At 52.3% G+C, this 22,728-nt stretch overlaps 1 protein-coding gene and 1 long non-coding RNA gene across 2 annotated transcripts in view; one reads left to right on the top strand and one right to left on the bottom strand.

Moving 5' to 3' along the window:
- The window catches only part of LOC311524931 (uncharacterized protein), a gene marked incomplete at its 3' end in the record, with an annotated part of 36,131 nt that extends 32,285 nt beyond the window's left edge, over positions 1–3,846 (top strand). Inside the window, exons 10-11 of the mRNA XM_084636597.1 lie at positions 1,227–1,347; positions 3,595–3,846. Coding sequence (XP_084492723.1) covers positions 1,227–1,347; positions 3,595–3,846 — 373 coding nt within the window. The remainder of the gene's footprint in view (positions 1–1,226; positions 1,348–3,594) is intronic.
- A 3,525-nt stretch (positions 3,847–7,371) lies between these two features.
- Positions 7,372–13,905, bottom strand: LOC311532445. The gene is made up of 3 exons (XR_014714382.1): positions 13,781–13,905; positions 9,573–9,880; positions 7,372–9,271 (listed from the first exon to the last, which is right to left on the bottom strand). It is a non-coding gene; the product is annotated as an uncharacterized lncRNA (long non-coding RNA).
- Between the last annotated feature and the right edge of the window lie 8,823 nt (positions 13,906–22,728).

The raw sequence follows: 22,728 nt of genomic DNA, 5'->3' as shown, positions 1-22,728 counted from the left end.
CCAACTTAGACTGCTGTATCACATTGGCGGGCCACTGAGCTCCCAGCAGATGGTAGCAACTCTGGGTCACTGGTTCGCTAGTTACCAGGAGATGGAAGTCTTCATAACCCATTACCCTGATCTGGCCAGCCTCCAGAGCCTCCTATTGTTCCTGATGTAAAGGAACGAATCATTTTGAGCCAGCGAGGATGCATCTCTTTCTCAGTCAAATTGCTGAATGGCAGAGTCAGGCATCCTGCTCTGGCCGTTACTGTCACAGGACAATTATTGAACAGAATGTTTGAAGAAGGTAGGCTGGTGAAAGTATTGCACAATGCAGCGGAGAGATTTTTACCACCACCACAAATAACGATCTCTTATACCATTGCAGTAATACATGAAGGCTATCTATGAGCTGTTGCAAGATAACGTTCTTTTTCATAGATGAGCAGTTTTCAATGGTAAGGGCTAGTTAAGACTTGGATTTTCCCTATAAGCTATGGAATCGTTCATCCTCTCTGATGGTGCCTGTCGGTAGTACTCCAGATTGCCATGTGAGAGACTTATTTAGATCTGAGAGCTGACTTCTCCCTTCTTGGATGAGCAGGGCACTGTGCTGTGGACGAATTGTGCTCAGCCCAGGGGGAAGAACTTTTTGCATTGCTTGTGAACAACCTGTCCAGCCAGCTAATAAAGAGTAATATTGAAAGACTAAAATAATCTAGCTGCTTTTAGCTGAAAGGTCAGAGGCTGAGACAGGTTTTGTGTATGTGAAGGGGAGTGTGGCTAGAGGAGGGGACTGGGAATCAGGACTCCGTGTTCTGTTCCAGCTTCTGCCATTGACTTGCTTTGGGCCCTTGGGCAGCTTAATCAAATGCAGGATGGGGATGGGGGAAGGGGTTCTTCAAGCTCCTGACCACAGCTTTGACTCTTGGATACCTAAAGTTAGACACCTAAATAAGCAGCCTGACGACAGAGGGGCCAAGTACCCACAAGGCTCATTGGGTGATGAGTGCTCAGCATCTTTGAAAATGAGGCCACTTATTTAAGTGCCTGAATATGGAGCTCAACACCTACGTTTGAAAACGTTGGCCCCTAGTGTGGGTAGGTGGGGCTCGGGGGTCATTTTACTCTTACAGTAGTTCTGTGTTGATGTAACACCCAGGGCAGAGCTAGCATGATTCATTCCCAAAGAGCCTGGTCTTTCCTGCCAGCGTGAGAACCTGTATTTCCTCTCCATTTGGCAGCTCTGAGAAGGTGATTCAGCAAAACCTGAGGGAATTCTTTGGCCTGCTGAGGATCTTGATGAACGTGGTCCTTGTTTTCCTTATTGAGCTGGTCCGCTTTCTCGGCAAATCAGTGTTCCAGGTGAGCAGGGCCCTTCCCAGAGCTCCACTGGCCTCCCTGCTCCTTGAAAGGCACCTCTGGCAGCACCCTAGGTGGATCAGATTGTGATGGTGGGGTTCCATCATCCTCACTGTTGCAGGGTACGACCATGACACTGATTTAACCTTACTTTCCTTTGTTAAACTAGAGGCCGAAATTGCTCTGAACATGCCTAACTAATTAAGTAATTTACTACATCCAAACAGTAACAAAACATTTACAAACATTTGAGCAAGATACTCACAAATGGGGTGCGTAGACCCATATAGGTCAGCTCCAGCATGGTCAGACAGGTATTTGCAATGAACCCTTTAAGAGTTTACTTTTCAGTACACTTTAACAAACAAGTGATGTCATTGCCAAGTATCAGCTCTTACCTAAGGCCAGATGAAAGATTTTCTTTTATATCCAATTATTTACTGCACCTGGTACCCAATCAACTGTGGTTTATGCCTATTACTTTAGCCCAAACCTTAAATAAGAGAACACTGGTATTTCCAATGGTCACTGTAAGTTTAATATACTAGCTCTTCTTTCTCATGACCTCATCCTTTTTTGGTCACATGCCTTTGGCCTATCCCAATTCAATTTAAAACCATAGTCTGCCCAGACATAATGTGGGACTGTATTGGTAGAGGTGGGCACAACTTCAGTCCTCTGAAGGAAACAGGATGTTCCCTAGAACTTTCCTAGGAGTTGATGCTACAGGGGGTGGCTTTAGGTTTGTGGGTGGATGAAGAGGAGAAATGGAAAACTCAAAAATGAAAGTCCTGACTCTGCTTTATCAACATGGCTTCTTTTAAGTACTTGCCAAACTCTAACCAAAACATGCTTTTCTGTGATGTTTGGGTATGCAGGAGAGGGTGGATTCTGTGTGAGTGAAGCATCGTGGCTGGGGAGAGGTTTTCCTTGAGCTGACCCTCTTGCAGTAGGTCTTCTATGCGGGGTGTATGTATCCCACTTTCTCCTTCTATAAGTGCTGGTTCCTTTGTAACCTAAGCCCTAGCCTAAATAGTGAAGTCAACAACTCCCAGCGCAGGGGCGGGGTAAATGGGGTCCAGAGATATGTTGGCCTTCAGGGAACACAACTTACTTTCCTATATAGAAAAGAGGATAACCCCTGTGGAGTCTGTGGCTTTTGAGGCCAGTGGCCTTTGCTGCATAGCCTCAGGAACGTTCTCAAAGTCTGAGGCGCGTCTGGAACTCCTCTTCCCTTTGAGAGAAGGGTGTGTTCTAGGAATTGGAGGGCTCAGGGACTTCCAACATTTGGCTAATTTTACCTGCATGATTGGTTTTGGGAACCAAAGAAATTGATTCATAAAAGAACTGTCCAGTCTAAGACAAGCAAACATGCCATGCTTGGAAGCTCTCCCTGCTTTCCAGAAAAGGAGTTAAAGGAAGACTAGTATCTTGATCCCCCACGTTGTCTAGACAGAGAAATGCAGATTATGAAGAATCTCACATTCAAAACACAAACATTAAGAAATTCTCAAACAAAACCCTGCTATAAATCCGTCACTTCCCCAAACACCGAAAGGTGCCTCTGCTCAGGCAGCAAAGTGGCTCTGGAGGTTGGAGGCCCAGCTGTTTGGGAGACGAATGAGCCAAAGCTAGCTTAGGAAAAGGGATGGAAATTTGTCACAGTCAATGATGGAAAAATGTTTACAGCCCTAAGAATAAAACTCCCGATTCCCTTCCAGTACTTCAGTCAGATTCTACCCTGGGATGAGATGTGTCATATAGAGTTTCAAAAGGATTTGCTCCTTTGGATTAAGGGGTTGAAAACCAGGCTTGTAATGGGAAGCTAGTTTTCATCTTAACCCCTAGAGCAGTTACCAATGCTCTGTAATACCTGGGGAAGTTTCACCTTTGCTGTGACTTTGGATTTTTCTGTACTACACAGAGGCTATCGTTTTCTGTGGTGGAGACAAATGGAGATTTCTCAACTGTTCCTTCTACCCTCAATCTCTTGGCCTCTTCTGTCTGCTTTCCCCCTTCTCAGCATGGAGAACTTCCCTCCAGCCTGAGCTTGTATCTGGATACCATCAACCTCAATGGTTGGTCTGTTCACAGGGTCCTTGCTAGTGGACTGTCCTGCACGAATTATTCATAAACTCAGCAGTTCCATTACACCTGGCTGGATACAGTACATACTGCTGGTTAGTGAATATATTCAGCTATATAAATAACTCTGTAAACAACTAACCAAAATCCATCTTCTCCCTCCAGGTCTTGGTGGTGGGCCTGCTGACAACTGTAGGAGATCACGTTCTTAAGCCCTTCTTGGTTGGCGTGTTTAACAGCCTCCTGCAGCCCCTGCTGCTATTCCTATTGAATGTCCTTTGCAGCGTCCGGAACCTGACTTATCCTCTTATCGACATCCTGAAAGGCATTTGTTTGCAGCTGGCTGTGGTGCTTCAAGCCTTCAGATTAGTAGAAGTCAACATACAGTCAAAGACACCATTAGCTCAGAAGGTTTAGGCAGGAGACCAAAATCACTTTGACAGGCAGTGAGACAAGCTTCACTCTGGATGCCCCTGGACGTCTTTCCAGGTGCACTGTCCCGCTGGCAGCTTGCCAGCAGGCTGAGCTAACACGCAGCAGAGTGGAGCAGAACGCAGCCCTCTTCATCATGACAATATGGATGTGGCCTCCAGACACTCCCTGTCTGAGCACTCAGTGCTTCATCTTCAGCCAAGCAAGACCATCATTGCATGTTGGACCTGGAGCAGGCCATGCAGTCTGCACTGGGTGTAGTCAAGCTGAGGATGACCATGTACTGACTACATTAGGCAAAGAACTGTGCTTGCACTCTGGGGACCGCTGCTCTAACCCCTCCCAAAGGGGTTTGTAATCACCCATTCAAAATCCTGAAGCATGGGAAGCTCTGTGGATTGACAGTGGCACAGGGACCCAGATGGCAGAGTGAGGTGGGCAGTAATGGCTGCTCTGGAATTGGCCTCCTAGGGGAGGGTCGAAACCCGTCCTCAGATGGCTCTGTCAGAGCCATGTGGAGACCAGGGCAGGTGACCACCCAAACAGGAAAAACAAGTGTAGCTGGATGGTTCTGTCTAAGGCACTGGACGCGAAGCACAGCCGAGCCTGTCTATAACTTGCTAGTGCCCAGTACGACCTCCCTGTAAAATAAAAACTCCACAACCTGGACACTGTGTCTCGAACAAGCTTTTATTCCTCCTCTCCCTGCTGTGAAGTCTCTGCCTTTCACTGGGAAGTGACATTGATACCACTGTTGAGACTGGATTGTCTCCTGCATGGCATCCCCTGACAGTCGGAGTCAAGCTGTAGGAGTCGGGCTTATTCAGGGAGCCACTAAATCTCGTCAGACCTGCTCTTGCCGGTGGTGAACCAGGGATGGCTTGCTGGCCAGAGACGCTGGCTGGAAGCAGGGATAGCCTCCTGCTCCTGGTTGAAGCTCTGTTACTTCCTTGCTCTGTTTGCAGGAGTGGGAGAGCGTAGCTCTGAGGAGAGGAGCTGTCAGCCCTTTCCCAGCCCTCTGCGGCCAGTGAGCCGCCTTGTAGTTTCTGTAGCGAGCTGGGGGGTGCTAACTAACGCATTCATTGCTCCTGTCATGGGTGCCCTGGCTTGGGACTCTGGCACCACTCTCTGAGAGGTCCCACAGGACCCTGGGCCAGTGTGACACCCCTCAGGGTGCGCTCTCACCAGGGCAAGCCCTCTTAGCTACAGCTCCTCCCGGGTCTGACCTCGGAGCGTTCAGCCCCCCGTCCATGCTCCTCACAGTGAGTCCACCTGGCTGGGACACCTGGGGCAGCCTCATGCCCCCATGTACCCCAGCTCCACAGTCGGAGGTGGCTCAGCCAGCGTGTGACACAGGAGGGTTTATTAATCAGTTGGAACATAGCGTAGAACAGAGTTTTGTTTGCACAGAAACAGGAACCTGCAGCAAAGTCTATCCTGGGGGCGGCGAGAGCCCTGGGCTCTCCCACTGAGTCCAAACCCAGAGCCTGACCAGCTTGCAGCAGCCCACCTTCAGTCGTGCCCCATTGCCCCTCCTCCTTCCTTCGTCTCTTTCCCAGGCAAACAGGTCACCTGGGCTCCACCTCTCTCTCTCTCTCTCTCTGTTCTCAAACACCTCCGGCTGGCTCCTGCAGAGGATGGGCCAAGCAATCAGTTGCAGGACAGAGCGCTGGCCACTGTCTGTGCACCAGTAGCTATATGGCACTCACAGCTGCCCGCTAGGGCCTCTGCAAGATCACACAGCTTTGCCGCCCCACCTAGATACTTGTGCACCATATGGGGAAACTGAGGCACACACCATATTCATGCAAAACGTTAAGAAAGTTCCCACTTTGTCACAACTCCTGTATCTGTTGTAGGGGTAGATGTCCATCCCGGGGGCTGTCGCTTTGGATTGTGCAGCAATGCTGATACCCTGTGGGGGGAACGCACAAATTCCAGGATATTCTTTTCTTTTTACTTGTAGGGAGCTATTTGTGGGGGTGAAATGGCAGGAGAGCTGGTTTCCTCATTCTCTTTCCACCAGCTAGGAACTGCACTACCAGAGGTTGTGTTATAGCCCTGCAAATGGCTCCTTGACCCTAAAAAAGCTTATGGGAAAATATAACCACCCAGACAGCTACACGCCCTTACCCAACCCCTGACTGAGCTGGAGCCCGGAAGAGCCACGACTAACGTACTCCAAGATGCAAAGGGATTCAGTCAGCATCAAACTTCCGCAATCACCGTCTTCTCTGGCATTCTCCACCTGCGGCCCGCGGGCCACTTGTGGCCCAATCAGCAGAGCGCTGCAGCCCATGTGGCCTCCGCAGGGCCGTAGCGGTAGTATTGGATGCGGCCCACTGTGGTAAATAGGTTGAGAGCCACAGCTCTGTAGCGACTCCTGCGGAGAGCGGGGGCTGCGCAGGGGCTGAGTTGCTAAGGCAGCTGCGTTACTCCCTGGGACTAGCTAGAAGGGAGGTGCCCTGCAGTCTTGAACCTCACCTCTGCCATGTGTCTCTCTCAGCTGGGGTCAGGCAATTCAAGATGGCAGCATCCTGAGGAGAAGGGGAGCTAAAGGAAGACTCCACACCTGTCCTGCCCGGGAGAAAGGCAAATTGCATGGAAAACCAGCGAGACGGGAACCGCAGAACGAGCACGGGAGCCCACAAAAACCCCCATGACAAGAACTGCCAGGTGAACTCGATACTTGAATCTTACCTCATGAAGCGCTGAATGAGAGCACGGGTGTCATGGCCCCACAGGATGTTACGCCCTGGCTTTAAAACAGCCCCTTGGAGGAACTGCTTCACTGTGACAGACACCCCAGGGCTCCCACTCTTTCTTAAGGGGAGGCCACCCGGCCTGAGCAGCCCCAAGGCTGAGCCCCTGGGCTCCAGCCTGTGCTGTGAGACTTGTCCGCTCTCCAGGGGCCAGTGCACCTCTGCAAGTATTTGCAGTGACACCAGGCAGCCCTTTCCAAATAAAGTAGGGTTTATTAGTCAACTGCAACATAGCCCTGGGAAGTCCTTAGGTCAGCACAGAGAACCAAAGGTTAAGACGTTGTCCAAACTGGCCAAGGCAGGGATCCCTTCAGCCATGTTCCTGAAGAAAACATCTTGGTTTCCTCACTCTGTCCCTGTCCTTGTCTGTCTCCCAGTCCCACATGAGCTGGTGTCTCCAAGGGCCAGCTTTTATCCCAGCCTCCAGTCACCTCTCGGTCCATTGTCCTGCAGACCCAGGCTGGGTTCACACCTTCTGCCTGTCGGACTTTCCCCTCGTTAGGTGTTACTTGTTCAGTCCTGGGGTTCCCATTGTCTTTCCGGACTCTCAGTTGAAATGGGTGAATTGCAGCCATTCATCCCACCCAGACAGTTACCTTACGTGACACATGTTAGGGGGCTTATTTTTTCACCCGCTTACTTCCCTGGTCCTTCTCGCATGAACAGAGAGCAACAATACCCGAAGTCCAAAGGTGCAAACAATTCGATGTTTATTGGGGTGAACTTCCAGCCAGCATGATTCCAGTTTCCTTCCTCGGTGTCCCCCTTCCCAGCTCTGAGATCACAGAGCCTTACGCCTGTGTCCCTGTTCCCATCCCCCCCTTAGCAAAACATGATTCCAATTCCTCACCCCCCATTGCCTATTCCCATGCTCACCCTTACTTCCTGATTGACTGCAGACTATATAGTAAAACTTGAGTTCTGCTTAGCTAAACCTTAACCTGTCATTTTACTGAAATTTAACTAACCAATTTTAACTGTAAGAATGTGACCGGTCACTTCCCAGCTTATGGCTGCCTCTGCTGCTTAGCCAAAGGCCTTAGCCTAAGCACAGGGCCTCAGACTGTGACAGTGAGAGAAGGCCCTTACACCAGCAGACAGTGATTTTGATTCTCTGTTTTATACCTCTAGAACTAGCCAAGTGATAAGAATACACCTGAATTCTTAGAGTCTAGGCCTTTGCAGACAGGCCTGAATATCTATATCCTAACAACACATGCACCTGGTGTCTCCTGCTCTGCCCCAGGAGCAGCTTTTTAAGAGTTCTGCACCCATGGAGTAGCTCTCCCCAGCCCAGAGTCACTGCCAACAATATTACAGAAAGTTCCCCTGGCGGCCCTGCGGGTCCCAGCAATCCGCTCTCGAGTCTCCATCTTAAACCCAGGGCTGAGAGCGGCCCCCTCGCGCTGCAATTCAAAGCTGCCTGGTATTAAGGAAGGACCTCAGCTGCACTGCAGTGACCCCAGAGAAATAAAAGACTGAGGCAGTGGACTCCTCTAGCGCGAGGGTTGGTGATCTCACTTAGCCCGGTTTCAGATCCAGGCTGCGCGTTTCAAACTCACGGCTGGAAAGAAAGCAGGGGTGGGAATAACTATCCACTGTTCTGTCCCTAACACAAAGCACAGGCACCTCACGTAGCTAGAAAGCGTGTTTTATACGTGATAGACCAGGGGGGCTGGGATTCAAATGACAAAGCACAAAGCCCAGTGAATGCAAATATGGTTTGCAAAACCCCCGACTGGTCAGAGCTCCAAACCCTAGCAGGAGCCCCCCTCGTCTGGTTGATTTCAGGCTAGCCCCACCCTCCCCCTCAGTGGAGCAGTCATTGGGCCAGAGAGAGACTGGGAGTGATTCGAGTCGTCTGGTTGGGGGATCTACCTGGGAGGTGGGAGACCCAGGGCCCATCCCCCTGCTCTAATCATGATTTAACCACAGTGGAGAGCCAGAGCACGCTAACCACTGAGCTAGAAGATACAAGGGGGTTGGCGGTGGGACCATGGCCTCCTCCAGCAGCTGGATTCTGAATGGGCTCTGATCTGCGGGAGGCCTCCAAGCGCTGCTACAGACCAGGTCCCGCCCGCGACGTAGGCGGCCGAATGTCCATCTTCCCCCAGTTTATCCATCACTCCGGAGCCGAGGTGTGAACTGAGGGGCCCTTTCCCCCTGAAAACTAGGTACCCAGTGAGTCCGGAGACACTGGGTTCGGTGGGAGTTTCACGAAGCCAAAACTGGGCCTTAGGCGCCTATGGCCAGGGTGAAGACACCAAAGTATCTTTGTGGTTCTGGGCTCAAACCACGCACTCACAGGGGAAAAGGCCATGCAGTCGGGGGTGGGGACCTGCCAGTTGGCTCACCCAGAACCTCACAAGAACAATAACTCCTCCCTCACTTGGCGAAGGCTTGAGCCCAGAGTCCAGGAGACCAATGTGTCCAACACCCAGAGACAGGATTCGTCTGACCAGAGACCAGGCTTGGGGCTGCAGCAGGCCCTAGGCCAGCCCCCATGGGGGTGACGGGGAGCACCACCCAGCCCCCTCTACCCCCAGCTCTGCTCCAGCCCTGCCCCCAGCCTTGGCCCCCGATTACAGTCCAGCTGCAGCTCTCCACCCAGCCTGGCTGATCAGCATCCCACCACTGACAGCAAAGAACTGAAAGAGAGAGAGAGAAGGCAGATCAGGGCCTCGATCCCGTGTAAACCAGATCCCATTAACCCCAGAAACCACGGCTCCGGTGTCTTTGCCTTGCCATTGCCCCTTAGCTGTGATCCCTCCAGTGTCTGTCAGCTAGCACAGTGTGTGCCCTGCGCCCTGAGAACACAGTCGGCTGGTGGACAGCCCCTGGGCCGATACAGCTCCTTGCGCAGCTCTCCGGAGGACAGCGCAGCAAGGGAATAGGATCTCTCTCAGGGCATCTCCCCAGCCCCAGAGCCACCCAAACCCTCCCTCTTACCTGCCGTTCCCTTTGGGTTCACATAGCAATACCCCATGTGAAGTGACCCTCCAGAGCTGCCTCCTCTAAACCATCGGTCTTGGCATTGCACACCAGACAGTCGAGTGTCATTAGTCAGAGTCAGCATCAAGGACTTGGCCGGTCAGTGGGCTGGGCTGGCTCCTCATGTCCCCAGCTCTACTCCAGGCACCTGTTTGTCCATTCACGCTCCAATTTCGGGTCAGACAGGGGTTCGCTCTGCAAAGCAAACACTGTGCAAAGGTGGCTGGGTACTTACATGGATTGTCGCCCGCAGGAGCCTGGACTTCCTGGAAGAAAAGAAGAAGAAGAATTAAAAGCCATCCCCCTGCCCCAGGGCAGTAACACCCTCAGCTGCCTCCTGCTGCATTGCATGTTTCCATGGCCGGCATGAGTTTACTCTCCGGTTAACCAGACGTACTCGATTCCAGAGTCCATGCTGCAGCCTGCCCCAGTGTAAAAAGCAAGCCACCCCCCACCCACGAGTCTCAATTCAGGGGGGTTTCCTGCACACTCCTGGCTTCTGTTCTGCTGAACTCGTTGAGGGAAAGGCAACATCCTGCCCTGATTTAGCAGGTGGAGGTTCTTCGTTGATCTAAAGCAGTGCTGGTCATTTCCCTGCCCGCATCCCTGCTCATCCCCCCAGCATCAGGCCAGGCATCTATTATAACCTGTCTCCCCGCAGAGTCCCACCAAAGATCTGTATAAACCAGACGGACAAGGTGAGCGGGACACATTATTTGCTGGAAATATGCTCTGATGCATTTGGCCCTTTCTGTTCACAAATTGTTCATGACCCAATACCGACTTCTGTGCACACATTAGTTAGTCATACACTGAGCTTACGCACACAAATGGCAAGCGATGGCTTGTTTGCCAGCAGGTAGTGGCCACTGTTCGCTCTTTGTGGTCTGTGACTGGTCACCTAAATCACATGGTGTGGCTAGTGCTCCCTGAACAGATGTCTGCAACATTTTAAACATGAGACTAACGAATGAAAACCAGCAGATAATGGGAGACAAAAAAAACTTTCCAGTACGAGTTTCCAGATGACTAATCATTCAAGCTAAAACCTGTGAAACTTGCAGGTTTCATGAACAAACCCTGTGGTGTTCTGAACACTTGTGAATAACAAATACCTTTGGTTTTGCTCAAGTGCCTAAATGTTGTAGTATTAAAGTGCATCTCTGTGTGGCACGACGAATAGTCCCAAAGCAAACTTGCAATTTGTATTAACAAAATATTTGCAAATTGCTCTGTGGTGTTTGGATGCAGGGGAGGGGGTCATGCCTTTAAGGGCTGAGCTTCCCAAGCAGAGAGTCTGGGCAGGGTGCTGGGAAACGCTTGTTGTCATGCACCAGAGGCTGCCTGTTGGAGCCCAATGGAGAATAAAGCAGATCTTGAAACACAGCGGGACCACTGAACTCACACACTGATTGTTTGGCCAGAGGGATCACTTCACCAACTGATGCAATGCAGTCACTTCTGGGGTGGAACGTGGAAGCTGTTTAACATTGCACAGCAACAGTTTAAAGCAGGCTGTGAATAGGAACCCTGTATCCAACTGAGACTTTTGGAGGTAGCCTGCAATTCCTGGAGCAGGGCTTTCTGATGGGGAAGGGGAGGAAACAACACGGCTAACCCCTCCACTCTGATGAAAACTGCCGGGGGATCTCTCAGGGCCTTGAGCGGTCACAGCTCTGGTTTGGGGTTCCCTCTGAAAGCCATCAGCAGTGATTTCTCAAATCCAATCCACTCTCTTATCTCAAAAAGAAAAGGAGGACTTGTGGCACCTTAGAGACTAACCCATTTATTTGAGCCTGAGCTTTCGTGAGCTACAGCTCACTTCATCGGATGCTCACGAAAGCTCAGGCTCAAATAAATGGGTTAGTCTCTAAAGTGCCACAAGTCCTCCTTTTCTTTTTGCGGACACAGACTAACACGGCTGCTCCTCTGAAACCTCTCTTATCTCAGCATCCCTGTCCTACTGACAGGTCGCACCAACGTGGCTAGTGGGACACAGCGACCTCTGCTGTAGGAGAGGAAGCGCCACGTCAGTCAAAGAAGCTTCCATGAGATGCACTGTGGGCCAGCACTAGTGGGAAGCCAGAGGATGCTGTGATGGCTGCCCCAGCTGCATTCCTGGCTTGGGAATATCTGTGATAAATCCAGTCGACTTCAGCCCAAGTCTCCAGACCCTCCTAAGTGACTTATGCTTCTCCATGTAACATTCCTGCTACAGAAAGCAGATTCCTGCCTTTCAGCAAGCGGGCCTTTCCTCTTTGACCCGAATCCAGCTCTCACCCGCTGCTTGTACGCTCCAGCGGCGTTCATCGTCAGGTGCTTGACTGTACCCTGGGGCCTAGCTGAGGTTAGCACCGAGCACCACCTTGGAGTGGAAGAGTATAACACAGTTTAGCCTCCGATTACATCTGCATTCCTTGTCAGTTCTGCATTCCTACCACATACAGTATTTACACTGTCGCGCTCTCTTTCAAGTTCAGGTCGGCTCAGGCTGTCAAGTGTCTCTGAATCGTGCTGGTTTTCGAATTTCACGACCTGAATGCGTAACAACTTGGGCCTCTGGCCGTCTGCTAGTTGCAATGACGGTTTGGAATCCTTGAATCTTCGTCATCTCGTTCTGCACCTACAGTCTGTAGCATTTGACCTGTTGATTCTTCTTTCTGCATAACAAACTGCAGATGTCGACAGTTTCTATTTCACTCTTCACTGGCAGTCTCAGTCACATGATCTGGGCCCTGAATTCTTTGTATTTCTCGACAGCTGCAGTTGTCCCTCCCTCTTCTCCATCCAGTTTGGCACAAACCCGGTCACCGGGTTTGAGACCCAGCAGTTCTCGGCGTGATGTCTGTTGTTAAAGTGTTCAGAAACCCTTTTATCCACTTTGGCTGCTCTCTGCGTGGCTGGAGATAGGATCTTACTGGAACAGTCGTTCTGGTTTGTCTTCCCATCAGTGTTACCCGCACAAAATTCTCTGTTACACACACGCTCAGGGGCCACGAGTTCTATGGGCCCGTGGTGCCCGTGCTCCACCAATATGAGAGCACAGGGGCCTGGCTCCACCAAAGTTCGGGGCCAGGTCTCTTCCCCAGCCCCACCTGCCACCCCCGGGCAATTTAAAAGGGCCCGGGGCCCCCACTGCCACCACGAGCAGCACAACAGGGCTAAGGCAGCTTCCTGCCTGCCTGCTCCGCTTCCAGAAGCGGCCAGCACGTCTCTGCATGTGTGTGGGGGAGTCTCCACACACTGCCCCCACCCCGAGTGCCAACTCTGCCAACTGCAGCAATGGGAGCTGTGGGGGTGGGGCCTGCGGGCAGCGGCACGTGGAGACCCCTCCGGGCCCCCGCCTAGGAGCTGCTGCCAGAGGGGGGTGTTGGTCACTTTTGGGAACCGCCCGAGGTAAGTGCAGCACCCCTCACTCTCTCCCACACCCCAACACCCTGCCCCAGCCCAGACCCCACACCCAAACTCCCTCCCAGAGCCTGCCCCCTGCACCCCATCCCACACCCCAACCCCCTGCCCAGACCCCACACCCAAACTCCCTCCCAGAGCCTTCCCCCCACACCCCCTATTGCACCCCTGCCCCAGCCCAGACCCCACACCCAAACTCCCTCCCAGAGCCTGCCCCCCACACCCTCTATTGCACCCCTGCCCCAGCCCAGACCCTGCACCCAAACTCCCTCCCAGAGCCTGGCCCCCACACCACCAACTGCACCCCAACCCCCTGCCCCAGCCCAGAGCCCACACCCCACACCTAAATGCCTTCCCAGAGTCCCCCCTGCCCCTCCCCGCACTCCAACCCCCTGCTCCAGCCCAGACCCCGAACCCAAACTCCCTCCCAGAGCCTTAGGCCGGTGGTGCGGGGGGGGGGGGGGGGGGAGAGGGACCTGCACAGGACTTGGACCCATTCTGGGCACCACCAACAATTATACAAACCAGTCGCCCCTGCACACTCTAGGGAACCCACCTTTACCCTCCCATGGGCTCAAGGCATAACCCTGTAAATTTAAGCACCCCACCCTTTCCCAGTTCATAGGGCTCAGGGTGTACTCTTTTGCGGGTTTACAGGGTCTTTTACCCGTGAAAGAGCCTTACACAGGAATATCCTTAACCTCTGTTTATTAACAGTCACCACATCAGAATGCACACACGAAGCACACAACACTCACCACTCCCAATAAGGCCGATGAACTTTTCTTGGTGGCCAGTCAGGATCAGGTCACCTGAGGACTCCAGTTTCTGCACGGTGTGATTGGCAGGGTGCTGAGGCCTGGCAGCTCTGATCTTGGAGCTGTGTCCTGGAGTTGGTGCCAAAGAACTTCCTTTTGGACCCCAGTTTATATAGTGAATCTGGAGTCCTGCTTAGCTGTATATTAACCAATCATTTTACTAAAATATTACTCAACAATTCTCTAACCAATCCTACTGTATTGTAAAACAATCCCTTAACCCAGGGGTCGGCAACCTTTCAGAAGCGGTGAGCCGAGTCTTCATTGATTTGCTCTAATTGAAAGTTTTGCGTGCCAGGAATACATTTTACCATTTTTAGAAGGTCTCTCGCTATAAGTCTGTATATTATATAACAAAACTATTGTCGTATGTAAAGTAAACAAGGTTTTCAAAATGTTTAAGAAGCTTCATTTAAAATTAAATTAAAATGCTGATCTTATGCCGCTGGCCCGCTCAGCCCATTCCCAGTCTGGGGTTCCGATCACCTAGGCCGGCAGCAGGCTGAGCGGGGCCTGCGGCCAGGACCCCGGCTGGCGAGGGGCCGGCAGCCAGAACCCCAGACCAGCAGCAGGCTGAGCGGGGCCAGCGGCCAGGACCCCGGACCGGCAGCGGGCTGAGCGGGGCCGGCGGCCGGGACCCCGGACCGGCAGCGGGCTGAGCGGGGCCAGCGGCCAGGACCCCGGACCGGCAGCGGGCTGAGCGGGGCCGGCGGCCGGGACCCCGGACCGGCAGCGGGCTGAGCGGGGCCAGCGGCCAGGACCCCGGACCAGCTGCGGGCTGAGCGGGGCCAGTGGCCAGGAACCCGGACCGGCAGCGGGCTGAGCGGGGCCAGCGGCCAGGACTCCAGACCAGCAGCGGGCTGAGCGGGGCCAGCGGCCAGGACCCCGGACCAGCTGCGGGCTGAGCGGGGCCGGCGGCCGGGACCCCGGACCGGCAGCGGGCTGAGCGGGGCCGGCGGCCGGGACCCCAGACCGGCAGCGGGCTGAGCGGGGCCGGCGGCCGGGACCCCGGACCGGCAGCGGGCTGAGCGGGGCCGGCGGCCGGGACCCCGGACCGGCCGCGGGCTGAGCGGGGCCGGCGGCCGGGACGAGCGGGGCCGGTGGCTGGGACCCCGGACCGGCTGCGGGCTGAGCGGGGCCGGCGGCCGGGACCCCGGACCGGCAGCGGGCTGAGCGGGGCCGGCGGCCGGGACCCCGGACCGGCTGCGGGCTGAGCGGGGCCGGCGGCCGGGACCCCGGACCGGCAGCGGGCTGAGCGGGGCCGGCGGCCGGGACCCCGGACCGGCAGCGGGCTGAGCGGGGCCGGCGGCCGGGACCCCGGACCGGCAGCGGGCTGAGCGGGGCCGGCGGCCGGGACCCCGGACCGGCAGCGGGCTGAGCGGGGCCGGCGGCCGGGACCCCGGACCGGCAGCGGGCTGAGCGGGGCCGGCGGCCGGGACCCCGGACCGGCTGCGGGCTGAGCGGGGCCGGCGGCCGGGACCCCGGACCGGCTGCGGGCTGAGCGGGGCCGGCGGCCGGGACCCCGGACCGGCAGCGGGCTGAGCGGGGCCAGCGGCCGGGACCCCGGACCGGCAGCGGGCTGAGCGGGGCCGGCGGCCGGGACCCCGGACCGGCAGCGGGCTGAGCGGGGCTGGTGGCTGGGACCCCGGACCGGCAGTGGGCTGAGCGGGGCTGGTGGCTAGGACCCTGGACCGGCAGTGGGCTGAGCGGCTCAGCCTGCTGCCACTCAGCCCACTGCCGGTCTGGGGTTCCGTCCACCGGCTCCTGCCAGCTAGGGTCCTGGCTGTCAGCCCCGCTCAGCCCGCTGCTGGTCTGGGATCCCGGCCCTCTCTCTCTGCACTGAGCTGAGGTTGGGGGTGCACTGAGCACAGGGCAGGGGGTGAAGGAACAAGCTGGGTGTTGGGGTGCAGGGTCTGGCCAGGAGCTAGAAAGGGGGGGCAGGCTCAGGGTTGGGGCAGGAGGTTTGGGTGTGGAGTGCTTACCTGGGCAGCTCCCATTTGGCACGAGGGGTACAGGACCTCCCGTTTGGTGCTCAGGGTGGGGGCGGGAATGTGGGGGGTGCAGGGGTCAGGGCAGAGGCTGGGAATGTGTGGGGGGTTCAGGGGTCAGAGCAGGGGGCTGGGTGTGTGTGAGGAGGGTGCAGGAGTCAGGGCATGGAGTGTGGGGGCCTGGGTATGTGGGGGGGGTGCTGCAGTCAGGGCTGGAGTCGTGGGGGGTGCGGGGGTCAGGGCAGAGGTCTGGGGTGTGTGGGGGTGCAGGGGTCAGGGCAGAGGGCTGGGAGTGTGGGGGGTGCAGGGGTCAGGATAGGGGGCTGGGGTGTGGGGGGGAGGTGTAGGGGTCAGGGCAGAGGGCTGGGGGTGTGGGCTGGGGTCATGGGGGTGCTCCCAGCCCCTTGCCCTGAGCGGCTTACGGCAGGGGGCTGGAGGAGATAAGCCCTGATTCCACCCTCCCTTCCCCAAGGCCCCATCCCCACCTCTTCTCCGCCTCCTCCCCGGGCAGCGAGCGTGCTGCGGCTCCGCTTCTTCCCCTCCCTCACAAGGGCCATCAGCTGATGGGCGGCAAGGAGGGAGAGGAGGAGGGGCAGGGCCCCAGCACACTGGGGGAAGAGGCGGGGGAGCAGGGACCTTGCCTGCCCTGCAGCAGCAGCGGGCAGGACCCAGCTTCTTCACTCTGCCCCCGCGGGGTGGGGGTGGGGCGGAGAAGAGCGGGCCAGGGCGGGCAGGATTTTTAATGGCACTCTGCTGCCTAATGGGATCCCGGCCTGGGTTCGGCAGCAGGCTGAGTGGGGCCAGTGGCTAGGACCCGGCAGGCAGCAGCGTGCCATTAAAAATCGGCTCGGGTGCCATCTTCGGCACGTGTGCCATAGGTTGCCGACCCCTGCCTTAACCAATCAGTCACCACCACCATAGTTGATTTACACCCAACAAAATTAGTTATGCAACTGACAGAAACAATCAAAGAACCAGACCGAGACCATACAGATAAACAACAGAGAAGTGGGGACCATAAAGACAAAACAATAAAGAAGTGAGGGATTTCACAGCCACAACTATTGATAAGTGATTTCTTGCCAGACAGACTGCTGTCAAACTAAGTTTTCTTTAAACATCTTAAGATCTGTTTCCAGGTAATAATGTCCCCTGAATTCAGATAAATCTGCAGCTAGTTTCTTCCAAGGTCTCTTTTCACCGCCAGTTGGGGGTTTTGCACACTGTATGGTTCAGCCTGGTCTCTTAAGTTGATTTGTACTGGATCTCCCTTCCAAAGTCCAATATCATCAAATCCTCCATCAAGTTCTTCCACCTTTCTCATTAGTCTGATCATGGCTGCCACACGACGGCTGAGGAGGTTGTTGGTCTCTGATCCTTTGACCACATGTCCTCTGAATGCATAGCTTTTGTCTTTGTAACTTGTTTCCCTGGTGAACTGGCTCAGGCAGTTCAGAATACTTCCAGGGTTAGTCAGAGCTGTGTCAGGTGACTTCAGCTCAGGGAGAGGTTGAAAGTGATAGTAAGTCCCGTCTGAGATGATTGTGAGGTCAGCTCCAGAGTCTATTTTAAAGTAAATAGTCTTGCCAGGAATATTCAAGAGACAAGGTGGGTGAGGTAATGTCTTTGATTGGACCAACTTCTGTCAGTGAGAGAGACAAGTTTTCGAGCTTACACAGAGCTCTTCTTCACATCTGGGAAATGTACTCAGAGTGTCACAACTAAAGGAACAAGCTGTTCCACTTTGTACTTAGCTGTGACACTCTGAGTACATTTCCCAGACCTGAAGAAGAGCTCTGTGTAGCTTGAAAGCTTGTCTCTCTCACCAACGTAAGTTGGTCCAATAAAAGCTATTACCTCACCCACCTTGTCTCTCTAATACCCTGGGACAGTCATGGTTACAACAACATTGCCAGGAATATTCAGTTTCACTCTCTAGGCAGGCTCTATATCATCACACCTGATAGATCCCAGAAACAATGGCTCTGGGTTGTCTGTAATATGAGTCAATTGTCTCACTGCTTTGGTGCGGCAAACAGCTGCAAAATGTCCATATTTCATTCAATTATTACACCATGTGCCTCTGGCTGGACATGCATCATCTCTTGGAATAGGACCTTTTCCACACCTTGTGCATGTAGACTGGAATTCGTCCCTCTTAGCCTGGGCATTCTCTCTCCTTGCCTCCCGGGTTTTATGATCATACTTTTAACACTCAAGTGTCTGTTTATAGCTTCTAAGTTAGCTTCAGGTTTTTCAAATTGCTCCTGCCTTTTGTTCTGTTTGGCTAATTCTGACTGTTTTTCTCTCTGTATAGCTGTGACAAGGGTTAAGCTCTCTTCATTTGTAGCTGCTGTGAAAAGTTTCAGCCGTGTTAGTCTGTATTCGCAAAAAGAAAAGGAGGACTTGTGGCACCTTAGAGACTAACCAATTTATTTGAGCATAAGCTTTCATGAGCTACAGCTCACTTCATTGGATGCATCCGATGAAGTGAGCTGATGCATCCGATGAAGTGAGCTGTAGCTCACGAAAGCTTATGCTCAAATAAATTTGTTAGTCTCTAAGGTGCCACAAGTACTCCTGTTCTTTTTGTGAAAAGTTATTATCTGTTAACCCAATAACCAGCCTGTCTCTGATATTTTCATTATTTGCGCTCCCATAAAAATCACACTTTTCAGCCAATATATACAGAACTCTTAGAAAACATTCAACATTTTCCCCTCGTCCTTGAATTCTCTGATGAAAACATGCTCTTTCATACACCATATTTCTCTGAGGTATAAAGAATGCATCAAACTTAGCTGGAACCCTTTCATAGTCATCTTTATGACTGTCTTCAGTAAAGCCAAAGGATTTAAAGTTACGCTATGCTTGCTTACCCATCGTATAAATTAAAGTTAATACCTGGATATCTCCAGTTTCTTTATACAGTTTGGTAGCAATGCAAAATCTTGCAAAATCCTGCTTCCGGTCTTTTCATTGTGAAGGTTTGTCAAAGCTGAAGTTCTCTGGGGCATTGAAGAATGGCATGTGGATGAGATCCTGCAACGTTTGGTGCTGTTCCTTCTGTCTGCAGCCTTTGCTGGTGTTTTCTTTCTGTTAGTTTACTCCTGACACCATGTCATGTCCCTCTGTACCAGAAGTGGACTGGCTATGGAGCTTTGCTTGTACACTCCAGACGTGTTCAGTGTAAGATCCTTTAACACTCTGTCAGGTATGGCTGAGGTTAGCTTAAGTAGGGTATTTTACACAGTATGCCACCTAATGGTTTGATAATATAATACAGTTTAGCATTCCATGACAGGTGCCGAGTGAATTTAGGCACCTGCAGTATTTAGTCATGGGTTTTTGGCACTTACATACTTTTGAAAATCCCACTAGGCACCTAAATATCTTTAAAAATATGGCCTGTTTTCTCTATTAGCCCCTCAGACTCACACTGGTCTCTGACTGTCAAGCTGGGTTCCTCCCATCTCACAAGTGGTCACTAGTGCCAGAGGTTCTGCTGGATATATTGCTTCCTCAGTTACACCTGTGCAACTCCCATTGTCTTCAGATTCTGACTTCAAGGACATGTTTGTAACCTCTTTGGCTCTAAATGGATTTGCACAGGCAGGGCCGTCCCTATCTATGGTGGTGCTCTACACAGCCCAAGTACTTGCACCCTCCCTGTGGGGGGAGCAGCTGCTCTGCTGGGGGGCCAGCCCCTCTGGGGGGGAGGCTGTGCTCAAGGGCTGCAGGGGCAGGAGCTGTGGGGTGCAGCAGCAGGGCAGGGAGGCCCAGAGCAGTGTGGGGGATTAGCGGGGGGCCTGGCGCTGGCAGCAGGGGTCGGATCTACCAGCCCCCGCATTCACCGGTGGCAGCAAGAAGCAGAGCGACCCAGCCCCAGGCCGCTCCACTCCCCCAGCTCCCAGCACTGTCGCTTGGGGGAGGGGGCTTGGATGAAGAGGTCAGGCCTGCCCCCGAACTGACCAGCGGTGGTGGTGGAAAGCGGAGCAACGCGGCTGGGAGCTGGTGGAGTGGGCTGGGGTGGGGGTCGGCGCACGGTGGAAATTTCACCTAGGGCGCGAAACATCCTTGCACCGGCCCTGTCTGTGGGGAACTGTTCCTGTGCTTCGTTTGACAATAAACCTGGCCAGGTGCCTTTGAACCTTATCAGAGTCTGTGGTCACTGGGGGTTCTCTCGGGGTCTCCTGTCCCAGTGATCTGCGGAGCCGGGGCAGCACACAGAGGGAACACACGCACACAGCCGACCGTTATCTTCATCAATTAGAGCAGAGCACCACACCGGTGGCATCTGACAACAACGTGTACTAACGTTATTTTATTCCAAGCAAAATGTCATGCCATATTTGAAGACAAAACTTATGTATGTTTTAAAACCAGGTTTGGTCAACTGAGATTTTTTTTTCTAGTGCAATTGAGGTCAAATTGAGGATTAGTTGATACATAATTCAACTTCCCATCTCAAATACTCTCACTCAGAATCTTCCCAAAAAGCACCCGATCAGCCTGAGTACTGGAAAAATCAACCATTTCCTATTTAAATTTCCTATTTAACTCTGGCATAAAGAAAGGCAACAGAAATACAGGCACATCGATGAGGTTCACCAGAAGCCTATGTGTACCCATTGGTACGATGTATGCAAAAATGTATTATTTTAATTTTATTTATTATTTGTCAAGCACCATGTGATTGGCACTGGACAATGCGCAAGCATTGAGAAAGTCCCTGTCCCAGAGAGTTTAAAATGAAAAAAGAAGAGGAGGACTTGTGGTACCTCAGAGACTAACAAATTTATTTGAGCTCAAATAAAATATTGTGCTCAAATAAATGGGTTAGTCTCTAAGGTGCCACAAGTCCTCCTCTTCTTTTTGCGAATACAGACTCACACGGCTGCTCCTCTGAAACCTGTAAAATGAAAAAGTAATCATAATATTTCCTTTGCCTGTCTTGATTATTTAGATGGTTTTCATGGCAGGGACTATGCGTTTTTGCCGTGTCTAGCACAACGGGGACCTAATCTTAGATGTGGCCCCTGGCTCTGACTGTAATACAAATAATCATAAGAGTTAATAATAAATCAGATATAAAAAGTCAAAATGCTCCAGGAGATCAGGAGTTTGGAATTCCTCTTGGCTATTTTTGTGCCCCACTCCATCATCTAATATTTTCCATTTTCCCCAATTCCAGACCTTGTGGAAGAAGTAAGTTTTTAGCAGGGATATTCATAGTTTCATAGATAAGTCCAGAAAGAACCACAGTGATTATCTAGTTTGACCTCCTATATAACACAGGCCATAGGACTTCCCTGAATTAATTCCTGTTTGAAATAGAGCAGATCTTTTAGAAAAACATCCAACCTTGATTTAAAAAGTTCCAGTGATTAAGAATCCATCATGGCCCTTGGCAAGTTGTTCTGGTAGTCATTTACCCTTCCTGGTAAAAATTGGTGCCTTATTTCTAATCGGAATTTGTCCAGCTTCAGCTTCCAGCCATTGGACCTTGTTAGACCTTTGTCTGCTAGACTGAAGAGCCCATTTTCAGCTGCTGTGTTCATAGTGCGGGGGAGAGCAGGAGGATTCCACATTAATGATTTGCTCCTTGCTGATGAAGTGGAGCGGCATGATCAGCTGTCAGAACCTCCTGGAGCTTTGAAAGAAGAGGGGCACATGCCTGCAGGGCAGCTCAGTTCAAACCAGTGAGCAAAGCAGTCGTGGCAGGCATTGTGGGATACTGGGGGAGGCCAGTTCTGGTGATATAATGAACGGCAGCATCTACACTGATGCTTTGACGTTTGAACTTTGCCGCAGAAAGCTCTATGCCTCTTGGCAAGGTGGTTCTATTTTGTCGGCAAAACAGCAGAGTTTTGCCAGCCAAAGTAGCTTTGTAGTGTGTGCACCTCCACTGTTTTGTCGGCAAAAGCTGCCGAGTAGAGCAGGGTCTACACAGATGGTTAGGATGTGATAGGTTAGTGCAAGGTTGATTTACACCCCATCTTGCAGTGCACTAACTGTTCATATGGACACGCCCTAAGAAAAATGCATCCTGCCTGTCAGACGACTCAGGAAGAAGAGAATTTACTTTGTTTTAATTTACTTTACCAGCAAAGTCTGCAATAAATGAAACTCAAACTGTGTTTTAAAACACAGTTAACAAACTTGGGGTTGGAACCTTCACTCATGGAAGTCAAAAGAAATTTTACCATTTAATTCAATGGGAACATAACATAAGACCATAAGAATGGCCCTACTGGGTCAGACCAAGGGTCCATCTAGCCCAGTATCCTGTCTTCCGACAGTGGCCAGTGCCAGGTGCCCCAGAGGGAATGAACAGAACAGAGAATCAGCAAGTGATCCATTCCCTGTCATTCATTCCCAGCTTCTTGCCAACAGAGGCTAGGGACACCATCCCTGCCCATCCTGGCTAATAGCCATTGATCGACCTAGCCTCTGTGAATTTATCTTGTTCTTTTTTGAACACTGTTATAGTCTTGGCCTTCACAACATCCTCTGGCAAGGAGTTCCACAGATTGACTGTGCGTTGTATGAAGAAATACGTCCTTTCATTTGTTTTAAAACTGCTGCCTATTAATTTCATTTGGTGACCCCCTAATTCTTGTGTTATGAGAAGTAGTAAACAACACTTCTTTAAATAGTATCAGAGGGGTAGCCGTGTTAGTATGTATCCACATAAACAACAAGGAGTCCCGTAGCACCTTAAAGACTAACAGATTTATTTGGGCATAAGCTTTCATGGGTAAAAAACCACTTCTTCAGATGCATGGAGTGAAAATTACAGATGCAGGCATTATATAATCATAGAATCATAGAATATCAGGGTTGGAAGGGACCTCAGGAGGTCATCGAGTCCAACCCCCTGCTCAAAGCAGGACCAAT

Source organism: Lepidochelys olivacea (genome assembly GCF_965140295.1).
Source record: "Lepidochelys olivacea isolate rLepOli2 genome assembly, chromosome: 1".
Taxonomy (NCBI): domain Eukaryota; kingdom Metazoa; phylum Chordata; order Testudines; family Cheloniidae; genus Lepidochelys; species Lepidochelys olivacea.
The sequence above is the reverse complement of the archived record's forward strand: the minus strand, read 5'-3'. Positions and strand labels throughout refer to the sequence as shown.